General features: G+C 38.0%; 1 protein-coding gene across 1 annotated transcript; it reads right to left on the bottom strand.

The window, feature by feature from the left end:
* Positions 1-914: 914 nt before the first annotated feature.
* LOC135771839 (uncharacterized) lies at positions 915-10640 on the bottom strand. Its single transcript, XM_065282216.1, has 3 exons — positions 10515-10640; positions 2096-2208; positions 915-1950 (listed from the first exon to the last, which is right to left on the bottom strand). The coding sequence occupies exons 1-3, from the start codon at positions 10563-10565 to the stop codon at positions 1383-1385; spliced, it is 732 nt and encodes a 243-aa protein (XP_065138288.1). The 5' UTR covers positions 10566-10640; the 3' UTR covers positions 915-1382.
* Between the last annotated feature and the right edge of the window lie 3584 nt (positions 10641-14224).

Consider the following 14224-nt stretch of genomic DNA (forward strand, 5'->3'; position numbering starts at 1 on the left):
TCAATTTATGTGTTTTGCTTTTGTTTTGTTTTTGTTTTATGATGTGTTATAGATATTGCTCGAAACAAACAATAAAATAAAAAGAATAATAAATAAATATATGATATATTCATGGTCACAAATAAAATGGTACAAAGAGAGACAATTTATGAGCAATAACATTTTGCTCTTGAACATTCTGCTCATGACAAAATAGCCGTCTGTTTTCTGGTAGCCTACAAGTGTATGATCTGGTTGTTTTTTACAGTAGGCCTACACTTCAGAATTTCAATTGTGCCATTAAATGATAAATATTTTAATAATAATTAGGGATGCACCGATAGGATTTTTTTGGACAGATACTGATACTGATTTAAACAGACAACTTCTGGCCGATACCGATATGAAACACTTGTATACAATACTATACAGTTGGTCTATTAGCTAGTTTATTTCTGCATCAAATTATTTTTACTGAACATGGATTGGATCAAATTAACATTCAACTGACCAACATAACAAGAGAGGCACAAATTAAGCTAAAACAAATAGTTTCATTGCAAAAACGAGATAAATCCATTTTTTAACATTTTTGTCAAAACATGTTAATTATTATGTTATCATGCTATTATTTTGTTTATGGTGCTACTTGGCTGTATTTTTTAAGTTATGAAGGTTTAAATCAAAACAAACCAACTGCAGTTGTATTGAAATTAATTGGAATGCTCAACCAAAAAACGAGATTTCTGAACAATTAAAAAAACGGTGGTTATCTCGTTTTGCAACAAAACTCTTCAAATATAATAAGACAGCATGACAACCTTCAAAGGTGGTTTTAGCTGTTCAGCATTTATTTTATTAACAACATTAATTTTTTTTTTACATATAATGGATTTGTTTATGCAGTTAATTAATAAACAATCGGATATCTGCCTTTCTCGTGCTATTGCCGATATGCCGATGGTTTCAAATTCATCAAAAATCGGCCGATAAATATTGGCGGCCGATACATCGGTGCATCACTACTAATAATTTAAATAATAAATATTAATAGTTATAACTGTTCCACTGTACATTTTCTTTCTTAATTAATGTCAATGAATAAGACCTAAAGGTACACCAAGGCTTCAAACATCTAACATCTATTCTGAGGCTAATTGTTGGTTATCTTTCACATTGTGCCCCACAAAGATAGGAATACCAGTTTTGTGACCTTTTAAGGGCCCCATAAAGAAACAAGCTTATAAATCATACAGATATAAATCAAACAGATATAGCGTGAACATATAGTGAAAATTATGAATAAACATAATACAGTTTCATGATTGACATTTCTTTCATAAGCAAAAAAACCCTAAGCATTTAAATCACTTAGTAAAGGAGTTTGATACATTTAGTTTAATTCAGTCAGACAGTATCTGATTGTTATTATTATCCCCATATTTTAAACAGTTAATTTGTTCACCAAAACATCGATAAAGGGGCACTTTCTCTTCAATCTTTTGGAATTCCTTTGATAGATTCTTCTTGCCCTTATCCTTTTTCCAGATGTTTTGAAAGACAAAAAAATTAACTCCCCCTTGTTGCTTATTTTTCCAATTTGAAAGGCCCTCCAAAATATTCTTCTCACCATTAATGCACTTTGTCACACATGGTGAGTTGTAAGTATAGAAAACCACACAGCTATTTTTATCTACATTTTTTAAAAGTTTGTCCATAGGAGAACTGCCCACAGGATACAGCAGACGATATTCAGAATGGTTTTTGGGGTTTTTGTATTGTGGGTTTGCAGCAATTACATTCTTTGAGTCTGTACAGAGTTCACATGTTTGTCCATCTGTGAGTGTTTTGTTTACTTTTTCAACGTCTGCTCTGCTGAACACAGTCTCAATAGAAAAAGTTTCATCTCTGCACTGTTCCTTTGAGAGACGAATCGCTATTGCATACTGAGCACCAGGCTTTGGTTGAACACTGGAAGGCATAATATCAAAAAGATGATTATTACAAATTTCTAGAAAGAATTTCTCCATGTTCCAGAAAATACAACTTTCCATTGCCTTATAAATTCTAAGCAACTTTTTTTTTTTTACCATAAAATGTACCAATGGGGACATACTTATCGTCAAAATATTGAATCATTTTGGCAAGGATGGTTGTGTCAACATCCACCTGAACAGGCAGATGAAGCAGAAAGAGAAAGATGAGTCCTCTCAGTGCTACCATAGATGCCTGTGTAATTGCGAAAAACAGCGTAGTCACTCAGTGATAATACTGAACAAAATGCTTTAATTCTCAAATTATTTTACATTTGTCCTCAAGTGAACAAAAACACAGTATAAGAATCGTCTATTATACCAAAAAGTATTTTTCTATTGTTATTAAAGATAAAGGCATATCATGCAAATGACAAACTAGCTTGTGCAGTTTGTACAGAAGATTTTTAAAAACGGTTGAGTTGAGACAAAAACAAAAGTAATGGGAAGCCTTTAGTCAACTTCCTTTAAAATTGTATTCCCTAATTTATTTTAATGTCCTAATTATGCACAAACATATGTGTAGGAGCCTAAATGCAGTTATTTGATAAATAATTTTAATTTATGTGTTAAATAGTAATTTTCATCATTCTTTTATGTGGAGGAAATAGAAGGGCATATTTACAGTATTTACAGTTTAATGTAGTTAATATTTACAGTTATGCAATAAGTTAATTGTGTAATTATCTAAAATGTATGTGGATAATTTATAGTGCATTTATATTATTTGGGGATATTTTGAGAATAATAACTGTTAATGCATGTTTACCTTTGAAATGCACAGATCTTTGATTACTTATACTCTCGCGAGAGTGGTAAACGGAAGTTGTGACGTTTTTTACTAAAAATAAGTCAGGCAAGCGGATGGAGCCGCATAGTTTTTTGACCTTTCTCTCTCTCTCTTTGATCGTTAAATAATCACTTTTATTTACTGTAATATTCCTGTGCTGAAGTTTTTTGTTGCAAGTAAAGGATACAGTTTTTTATACGAGTGGTATTGTGGATTATTGGATGTGGATTGTGGACGAAGGGAGTGGATAAAGCGTCAAGCTAGGGCTTCATTATTGGAAATCTACATTTTAGTCAAAAAACTCGCTCTTCACGGATTATTGGACTTTGGGAAAAGGCTTGACTTGAGACAAAGGACGGAAGGAGGATACTTTCACAGTGAATCTGTAAGTTGTTTCTTTGATTGCTGTGGCGGATCGTAACTTTAATGCACGAGGAGTGCGGTTGCTCTGCGCGCCGCCGTAGATAAATAAATAAATAAAAAGACGCCGTTCGGCTGAACGACGAAGCGAAACGCATTGTTTGCGCGTTAATCTCAATATATGGTTTTGACATTTGCACTATTTAAGTGTGGAAACATTCACTCGTTATGGATGAACAAGACAGTGAAAAACGGACAGTAAAAATGACTGAGAAGGCTGTAGAAGAACACAAGTCTAGACAACTTCATGCACGCAGGTATAAGCTATCCCAGCTAACAAGCATGGTAAAGCATATTGAGCAATTAATGGAAGATGATGCAAATGCTGACATTGTTAAAAACAAAGTGCGTGTGGATTTCAGTGGTTTGCAGCAAGAATTTTCCGACTTAAATTCTAGTTTGAGAAAATTTATGTCTGAAGAAGAATTCCTGGATGATCAAAAGAATTGGTTTGATCTTAAAAATAAGTCAATAAATGATTTCTTCTGGAAATGTGAGGAATGGATGAAAGAGGTCATGAAACGCTCTGAGCAGGCTGCAGAGACTGATAAACACGTAATGCCCACAGACAGTAGGTCTACATCATCAAAAACCACCACAAAACGCTCAAGCAGACCTGGATCACGATGTGGAAGTGTGTCATCATCATCTTCAGTCAGAATAAAGGCAGAAATGGAGCGTGCTTCATTAAAGGCAAAGGCTGCAGCATTAAGAGAGAAGCTAGCCATAGAAAAGGAAGAAGCAGACTGGCATGCAGAAAAAAGACGCCGGGAAGCTGAGCTGCAAGCAGAAGAAAAGCGGCGAGAGGCGGAGTTTGAGGCTGAGCAAAAAAGAATAGAGGTTGCGATAAAGGCTAGAAAGGAGATGCATGCAATGCAGACTGCTCTTGCTGAGTCAGATGCAAAAATGGAAGTTTTGCAAAAATATGAATGCACACAAGCATCCGAGAGCAGTATAGAAGCTAAAGAACGGATCGCTGAAACAGAGGTGAACAGCACCTACCAACCACCAGTACAGCACACACGGCCTACGTCCAACTTCGAAACCAATGTTCAGTTAGCAAAGCCGGAAATAGCCCTGCCTGCATCAAAAATGGACCTCAATGATGGACCTGTGCTTGATAGTTTATGTAAGGCTCTCTCACAGCAAGTTGACGTCACTGAGTACCTTGTGAAGAATCACAAGGCCACATTACTCCCTGAACTCACCATTCCAACATTCAAGGGTGATCCACTTGAGTATAAATCCTTTATCAGATCTATTGAACATGGAGTTGAAGGTCGCACTGGTGACAGTCGTGATCGCCTACAGTTTTTGTTGCAGTACACAAGTGGACAACCACATGACTTGGTAAAAAGCTGCATTCACATGGAACCCTCAGCAGGTTATGCTAAAGCGAAAGAATTGCTGAAGGAGTTTTTTGGTGATGACTACAAGATAGCAGAAGCCTACATAAAGGAGGCTTTGAATTGGCAGACAATCAAATCAGAAGATGGCGCTGCACTTCAGTCTTTTGCATTGTTCCTCACAGGCTGCTGCAACACAATGACTGATATAAGCTACATGGAAGACTTGGACAATACCGCTAACATAAAGGCACTGGCTAACAAGTTGCCATATAAACTAAAAGAAGCATGGAGAAAGTCTGCATGTGACCTACAAGAAAAAACAAGAAATAGAGTGAAGTTCAAGGATTTTGTCGGATTTGTCAACAAGCAAGTTAGATATATCTTACACCCACTCTATGGGAACATACAAGAAACCACCACCAGGCCAAAACACACAGTACAGCAGAGAGCAAACCTACAATATGCAGAGCCACTCAAACCAAAGAAAGTATTTACAGCAGCTATTGTCTCATCCCAGACTGAAAACAAATTCAAAATTGAAAATGACAAACAACTAACACCAAAAACACAAAATGTCTCAGTGGACGCAAACAGCAAGCCTTGTGTTTATTGCAAGGGAGAGCAACACAGTCTCACAGTCTGCAGAAAACTCAAGAACAAGCCGCATAAAGAAAAGATTGATTTCCTGCGAAGCAAGGGTCTGTGTTTTGCATGTTTGAAACATGGTCATATGAGTAACAGCTGTAAAGAGAAAACTCAATGCCAAGAATGCTCTCGACTTCATCCCACACTGCTGCACATGAACACTAAAGGCTTGCGAGAAGAAACAGCAAGCGAGCGTTGTGAACAGCAATCTGTTTCAAGTGCCCTTGTACACATGAAAGAAACTTTTACTGTCATCGGGGCCGGTAAGGAAAACTGTGCTCTTGCTATCATTCCAGTGTGTGTCAAAGCACAAAAGGGAACCAAAACGGTGACAACGTATGCATTTTTGGATCCAGGTAGCTCTGCTACTTTCGCTACGGAGTCATTAATAAACCAACTGAGTATGAATGGACGCAATACAAGCATCTTGTTGCAAACAATGGGGAATGAATCTATTGTTAACACTTGCATTGTGAATGGAATGGAAATCAGTAGCTTGGATGGTAACCACTTTATTGAGCTCTCAGAGGTATTTTCACAGAAAAACATCCCTGTAACCAAAGACAATATTCCCCGTCAAGAGGATGTTGACAGTTGGCCTCATCTAAAGCAGGTAAAACTTCCCACAATCCAAGCAGAGGTTGGATTACTCATAGGAGCAAATGTTCCCAAGGCGATGGAGCCACTGCAGGTGATAAGCAGCGTGGATGACGGCCCATATGCCGTAAGAACAATTTTAGGCTGGACAGTAAATGGGCCACTCAGAGGTGGAAACGAGATGAGGGAGACAAACACATTGACAGGAGTCACCACCAATCGCATCTCAGTAGCCAAGCTAGAAGAGCTCTGGCAACTGCAGTTCAAGCAGGACTTTCCTGACGCTGGACAAAGCGAAGACCTTGAAATGTCCAAAGATGATTACCAGTTTATGGACATGGTGTCTCAGTCCTCAAAACTTGTGGATGGTCATTACAGTGTTTGCCTGCCGGTAAAGAACAAGTCATTCTGCATGCCAAACAACAGATCAGTCGCAGAGCAACGTGCGCTGAATCTACGGAAAAGATTCTCCAGAGATGTCAATTTTCATGCAGAATACGTTGCATTTATGGACGACATCCTCAAAAAGGGCTACGCAGTAAAGCTGGATAACATTGAACATCAACCGACTGAGGGACGAACATGGTATCTGCCTCATCACGGAGTTAGACATCCAGTTAAACAAAAGCTGCGTGTTGTTTTTGATTGTGGAGCCGGCTTTCAAGGAACATCGCTGAACCAGCAGCTCCTGCAGGGACCGGACCTAACAAGCTCCCTGGTGGGGGTCCTCTTAAGGTTCCGACAAGAGACAGTTGCAGTCATGGCTGATGTAGAGGCTATGTTCCACCAGGTCAGAGTCAGCAATGAAGACACTGATTTCCTCAGGTTTCTTTGGTGGCCCAATGGGAACTACGAGCAGGCGCTTGTCGAACACAAAATGTTGGTCCACATTTTCGGCGCGACGTCTTCCCCAAGTATTGCAACCTTTGCACTACAGAAATGTGCAATAGATTTTGAGGATGAATTTGGTCAAGAAGCTGCCAAAACAGTGAAGAAAAATTTTTATGTAGACGATTGTCTTAAGTCAGTTACAGATGAAGACACGGCAATAACACTTTGCACTGACTTGAGGAGCATGTTGTCAAAAGGTGGATTTCGACTAACAAAATGGTCAAGTAACAGTCGAAGGGTGCTCAGCTCCATTCCTGAAGAGGAAAAGGCCCAGGGTTTTCAGGATTTGGATTTGGATGCAGATAACTTGCCTATGGAGAGAGCACTGGGAATCCAGTGGTGTACAGAAACGGATCAGTTCAAGTTCAAAATCAACCTCAATGTACGACCACACACTAGGAGGGGCCTGCTTTCCCTTGTCTGTTCCATCTTTGATCCATTGGGTTTTCTTGCTCCAGTGGTATTGCCTGCCAAAAGAATCTTGCAAGACTTATGCCGGCAGAAGTATAGCTGGGATGAAGAACTGCCTGATAATGTCATCAAGAGTTGGAAAAAGTGGATGTTTGATTTGCAACAGCTTGAGACCTTTGGAGTTGACAGATGTGTTAAGCCAAAGCAGTTCGGTGCGCCAGTCTTTGCACAGTTACATCATTTCGCTGATGCTAGTGAAGACGCATACGGAACAACAAGCTACCTACTGCTACGCACTGCAAGTGGTGAAGCTCAATCCACCTTGATTATGGCAAAGGCAAGAGTTGCGCCTTTAAAGTCCCCAACCATACCAAGAATGGAATTAACTGCAGCCACAGTTGCCATCAAGATGGACAAGCTTCTGAAGAAAGAGTTGGAGCTGGAACTTAGTGAATCAATTTTTTGGACAGATAGCACGGCTGTGCTGAAGTATCTGAACAGCGAAGGTACAAGATTTAAGACTTTTGTTGCCAATAGGATCACAACAATCCTGGAGCACTCTCAGACTTCACAGTGGAGATATGTGAATACCAATCTGAATCCTGCTGATCACGTCTCGAGAGGACAGACTGTTGAAGCGTTCTTGAAAAGTGAAAGCTGGATTTCAGGACCAAGTTTCCTGCTTTGTGCACAAGACCAGTGGCCCAGAAATCCAGATCCTGGAATGCTAGACATTGATGACTCTGAGGTTAAAAGGGTAGTTCAAGCACATGTTATTCAGACGCAAGAGCTCAAAGATGCTACGGAACAGCTGATGACATACTACTCATCTTGGACAAAACTAAAACGCGCTGTGGCTTGGTTTCTGAAATTTAAAGATCTGCTTAAGGAACTGAAAGAAAAGAGAAAGGAACTAAACTCACACGGAGAAAGCAGAATTAATCAGTTCAAGAAAGCTTTCAAAGGAACACACCTAACCTGTGAAGATTTGATTGTAGCAGAAAGAGAAATTGTGAAATACTGTCAAAAACAAAGCTTCACAGAAGACTTGAGTATGCTAAAGGAACATCAAAGGGTAAAGAAAAGTAGTTCACTTTACAAGCTGAACCCTGTACTTCAAAACGGAGTCATCAGAGTTGGTGGAAGGATGAGCCGCGCAGCAATGCCAGAGGATTCCAAGCAGCAAGCCATCTTGCCGAAAGATTCACACATCACGATGCTTGTGCTGAGGCACATTCATGATGTTACAGCCCATGCCGGGAGAAATCATATGTTGGCACAGCTGCGTCAAAGATTCTGGGTCCCTGGAGCAAACGGCGCTATTAGAAAGTTTTTGTCCAGGTGCATCAGCTGTAAGAAGCTACACGGAACTGCCGGTAAGCAAATCATGGCTGATCTACCAAGATGCAGAGTCTTGCCCGACAGTCCTCCATTCACAAGAGTCGGTGTTGACTATTTTGGTCCATTTTTAGTGAAAAGAGGAAGAGGGCAAATAAAGAGATATGGTGTTATCTTTACATGTCTTGCCATACGAGCGGTACATCTAGAAGTCGCATCTTCACTTGACACTGATGCTTGCCTCAATGCAATTAGAAGATTTCTTGCAAGAAGAGGACAAGTCAAAGAGATGTACTCTGATAATGGAACCAATTTCAAGTCGGCTGACAGTGAGTTGAAAAAATCAATAAAAGAATGGAACACCAGCAAGATAGCAAAGAACTTGCAAGAGAAGGGAGTTCAGTGGCACTTTAATCCGCCAGCAGGTTCTCACCACGGAGGAAGCTGGGAGCGGCTGATCCGCTCAGTGAGAAAAATTCTGAATATCACAGTGAAGGAACAACTTTTGGATGAAGAAGGTCTCCATACCTTGCTGTGTGAAGCTGAGGCCATCATAAACAGCAGGCCAATCACCCAAGCATCTCCAGATCTCAATGATTTAGAGGCCTTAACGCCCAACCACCTGTTGTTACTCAAGGTCAAGCCCGAGTTACCCCCAGGAGTGTTCAGCAAGGATGATCAGTACGCTAACCGCAGATGGAGGCAAGTCCAGTACCTCGCGGATGTCTTCTGGAAACGCTGGTGCAAAGAATATCTGATGCAGCTCCAAGAACGGCAACGATGGTTCACTCCTGGAAGAAACTTCAGTGTTGGTGATGTAGTATTGATTGTGGATGATACATCACCCAGAAATTCATGGCTACTTGGAAGAATTGTGGAGATTTTTCCTGACAAGAAAGGCTTCGTTCGTCAAGTGAAAGTCAAGACTAAGAGCAATGAGCTTTGTCGCCCTATAACAAAGCTATGTCTTCTTCAAGAATCTGAGGACAATGTATAAGCTGTTCCAAAAAGAAGAAAACCCTTATTTTGGACAGGGCGAAGTCCAAGAAGATTTCTTTAGATAGTTTGTTAATTAGCATGTAGGCTCCTTTAATTTAAGTTTTGAGTAATTGTTCCAAGGACACTGATAACAATTAGGGGCCGGTAATGTAGGAGCCTAAATGCAGTTATTTGATAAATAATTTTAATTTATGTGTTAAATAGTAATTTTCATCATTCTTTTATGTGGAGGAAATAGAAGGGCATATTTACAGTATTTACAGTTTAATGTAGTTAATATTTACAGTTATGCAATAAGTTAATTGTGTAATTATCTAAAATGTATGTGGATAATTTATAGTGCATTTATATTATTTGGGGATATTTTGAGAATAATAACTGTTAATGCATGTTTACCTTTGAAATGCACAGATCTTTGATTACTTATACTCTCGCGAGAGTGGTAAACGGAAGTTGTGACGTTTTTTACTAAAAATAAGTCAGGCAAGCGGATGGAGCCGCATAGTTTTTTGACCTTTCTCTCTCTCTCTTTGATCGTTAAATAATCACTTTTATTTACTGTAATATTCCTGTGCTGAAGTTTTTTGTTGCAAGTAAAGGATACAGTTTTTTATACGAGTGGTATTGTGGATTATTGGATGTGGATTGTGGACGAAGGGAGTGGATAAAGCGTCAAGCTAGGGCTTCATTATTGGAAATCTACAATATGGTTAGTTATAAAGCAAGATTAAATGGTTAAAGATCTATGACAAGCTGAGAAAATACAGAGGGCTGAAGAAAATAGGTGACAAAAGAGTGACAAAAATGATCCCAAATGTGGGAGCTGAAAATATATAACAGAATTCCTGTTTTAATAAATATCCCCTGATTTCCTGATATTAAAACTGCCCTTATTCCTACTGACAGTTTAATTAATTATATTGATAAAAATCAAACTTTAAAAATGTGTGGTAAAATGCTGAAACATTTCCAAGGTCCCAGTGGAGCTCCTAAAAGTCAGATAGTTCATTTAAAATAAAAAAGAAAGTTTACTCATCATATCGAATTAAAAAGAGATCTTACCATTGTAACTGTTATGAGTAATAAAGATGCTTTGAGCTGCCGTTTCTTCATTAGAAGGTGAAGGAAATAAAATGTACTCTTTAGTGTAAATCGTGCAAGGGACTAAATAATGTTAATGGTTTCCTTTCTCTTTCTCTAGTCTCAATGTCTTTGGCTTTATGTTTCGATTTCCAAGGAAATAATCATCCTCTGGGCCTTTGTTTTTATCATTGTTACCTGCTTTCTAACTTTCTATTTCACTTAGTTCACTCCTGGCATTCTTCCATTGGACTGCTTAACAAAAGTGTCAGACCTGTTCTGACTGCAACAATAACATGTTCTTTTAAGACGTTTCCTTTATTGGAATGAAGTTGATGTCTGTCATCTTCATCATGAATACAAAAAGGGTATTATTCCTCCCTTCAGTTGGAATGGAATAACTTTTGCATAGAGACAAATCCTTTTCTTCTACAAGCTGACATCACCTGAAATCAAACAAAATTCTCTGCAGGTTTCGGGACCACTCAGGGCAAGAGTTATACACTTTCAATTACAGACTTTATAAAAAAAAAATCAAAAACCGCCTATTTATTTTTGTGTTTATTAGAGGACTGACAACACATACAACCATGTTTAGCTCTTTAACAGTGTTTTATACAATTTGGAGGGGTTTCCTGTAAAATGACATCAAAATTTTAGATTTACTCCACTGTTTGTGGTTATTAGGGGCTTTTAAATTTGGGCATGCCACATTCAGGTGGAAATGTAAAAAAAACAATGGCTCAGAGTGTAACAGGTTAAGGGGTGGTATTATCCCCTTCTGACATCACAAGGGGAGCCAAATTTCAATGACCTATTTTTTCACATGCTTGTAGAAAATGGTTTACCAAAACTAAGTTACTGGGTTGATCTTTTTCATATTTTCTAGGTTGATAGAAGCTCTGGGGATGCAATTTATGTTATAAATTGTTTCTCCCAACACCCCCCACCCATACCTCAGGGTAAAATGCTACAGGCAGATTTTTCATCTCCAGCTGACCGAATCAAATAATTTCCATTTAAACCGGGAGTGAATTCTGCCCTGCATTGGGAGGTCAGACTGTATGGGTTGTGTTCGTGGCAGAGGGTCATGGGGTCTCTGGGGAACCTGTGGATGAAACCATCTGTTCCTTTTACATCAGAATAAATAGGTCTGTTAAGGTTTGATTGACAGGCACATCTGAAAAATGAATAAAATATATTGAACTGCACCAGGAAAACTCAGCAAATTCGAGACTTTGTTTATTTTATAAAGTTGGCATTGCACTTGTTCATAGTTTATTTCAAGGATGCATTGATTGTTGTTTTTGCATCGGTAGAGTGAAACACGATCAGCAATATTCTTCAGTACTATAACAATATTTGTCCAAATAAGTGTCCTAAGACCTAAAAAAAGCATGTGACATACAGTACAGACAAAATGTTAAATGGTGACATTAATTCTGTATTGTACCAGAGATGTCTTTCCCAACATAAAAATAATGAAAGATGAAAGATGAATGAATCATACTGCTACTGTTTCTAACTATCATTTTAAAGAAATTGTATACTATTTAAAAAACAGGGAAACATCAGAAACACAGAAAACAAAAATACTATCCATATAGCTTTCTACCTCACTGTGATGTCCTCAAAGTTGATGTGTTACAATTAGAAGCGAATTTGACAAGGGCCATATTTTAATGGCTAAATGACAGAGGGTCAGAGGATCTCCAAAACACCGCAGCTCTTGTGGGGTGTTCCCAGTGGTCAGTACCTATCAAAAGTGGTCCTAGGAAGGAAAAGTGGTGAACCGGCAACAGGGTCATGGGCGACCAAGGATCAATTATGCACTTGGGAGCAAAGGCTGGCCCGTGTGGTCCAATTCAACAGACGAGCTATTGAAAAAGCTAAAAAAGTGAATGCTGGTTCTGATAGAAAACATGCCCTATATTCATCCTGAACCACGAGTCAAGTGACTGAATAATTTAGCATTGCCAGAGCTATACTGTACAGAAAGTGTGCTTTTTTAATACATTGAAATAAATACAGAACATTTAACCTGTTAGCTGGCACTTTTTTTGAAAAACGACAAACCCAAACTAAAACGTCTGCAGCTCTTAAAGCCTATGGTCTATATTCATAATTCTGGTCTTGTTTGAAACTAGACACTTGACATATTGTTGCCCAATAGTCATAACAACTTGTATAGGAACAGAGTAAAACAAGTTGAAATATACATAAAATGACTTCCGTATTCTTTGAATAACATCCCTTAGAAAATTTATGAATCTATGTAAAGCAATTGGGGATACCATTGAGGTAAACCTGAATGTCTGACCATGTTATGATTCAAATTTGAGAATTTGAGAATGATACTCAAAAAAGTTACTGTGAGCTTTTTTTTTTTTTTTAAAGGCCAGGCATCATATAATTTTGGCTCTTGATTAGTTCAATCCTTATAGTGATAAAGTATTCAAAGTATAACATTGTTCCTCAAAAAGTTTTCAGATCTAGGTAATGAAAACACAATTTTCAAAAGACACAATGCTGTTTGATTGCTTTATGTAGCCTAATGTTATGAAAGTACACATGTACGCTGCAGTACATCACAAGAGCCCATTACCTTAAAGTGCATCTATTTAATTGCTAAAAATTTTATTTTGTGTATTTGGTATAAAACAATGTTTAATGTGCATGGTTTAAATTTCCACATACCGTACATTTTTGTAGCTCATCGATCTGAAAAACTTTGTGTCCCTGATTGGCCAGCTAATCTGTACCTTGTGATTGGTCTGAATACCTCTGACGTCAGCAGGAAATGTGACGCTCCTTACCATGTTTGAAAGATTTGCTCACAATGCAATGCTAACAAAAGTTAACTTACAAGCTGTGAGTCCGAAGCGGGAGGAATTATGATAATGTCGGTCTTGTCCACATCAACAGGCCTAGGAAGTAAACTGTTGCCTATAATACGTAATTTTTTATCTAACACAGCTCAAATCTTGTATAGTTGGATATACTGTATACTTTTTAGGAGAGGGTTCTTCATTAAAGTTTCATCATATTTGGGGAGTTTCTGGCATTATAACATTTGACCAAAGTATGCATGCACATGCATACTCTTCAAAAGCAGTGCTTTAATTATTTAAAAAATGTATATATAACCATGTAAAAATTTATACCCCTAACCATCAAAGTAAGCTGCTTACATTTCAGTGAGATTTGTGATAAAATTTGTTATTTCTTCTCATTGAATTTAGGAAACAGAAACGTCTGGACACTTTTAATATTTAACTTGACATTCATTTTAATTTGATATTTAATTTTGACAACTTAATATATTATATAATACTAGTGGGTAGCAAAATCTGACACCACTATTGAAAACGCTTCAGTTTTTCATCTAAATTTATTAATTGCATTACAAATAGTGTTTTATGTAGTATCAATAGCCTTATAGGAGTCTGTGTCTCTGCTCTTTGACTGTTTTGGTTTATAACATCCTGTGAAATAAAATCCTAAGAAGGCATTAACATAGAGATGTGAGAGATGACTGTGAAATAGTCACTAGAACTGTGAATAACAGGTTGAGACGACTGGACACAAAGGCTAAGGACTCTGGAGGGCAGTTACTCAACTGATCTTAATTTCACCATCTGAATATTTAACAACACAACAAAGGCACTTCTTTTCATTCAAATATGTTTTTA

The sequence above is a fragment of the Paramisgurnus dabryanus genome, chromosome 8 (genome assembly GCF_030506205.2).
Source record: "Paramisgurnus dabryanus chromosome 8, PD_genome_1.1, whole genome shotgun sequence".
Taxonomy (NCBI): domain Eukaryota; kingdom Metazoa; phylum Chordata; class Actinopteri; order Cypriniformes; family Cobitidae; genus Paramisgurnus; species Paramisgurnus dabryanus.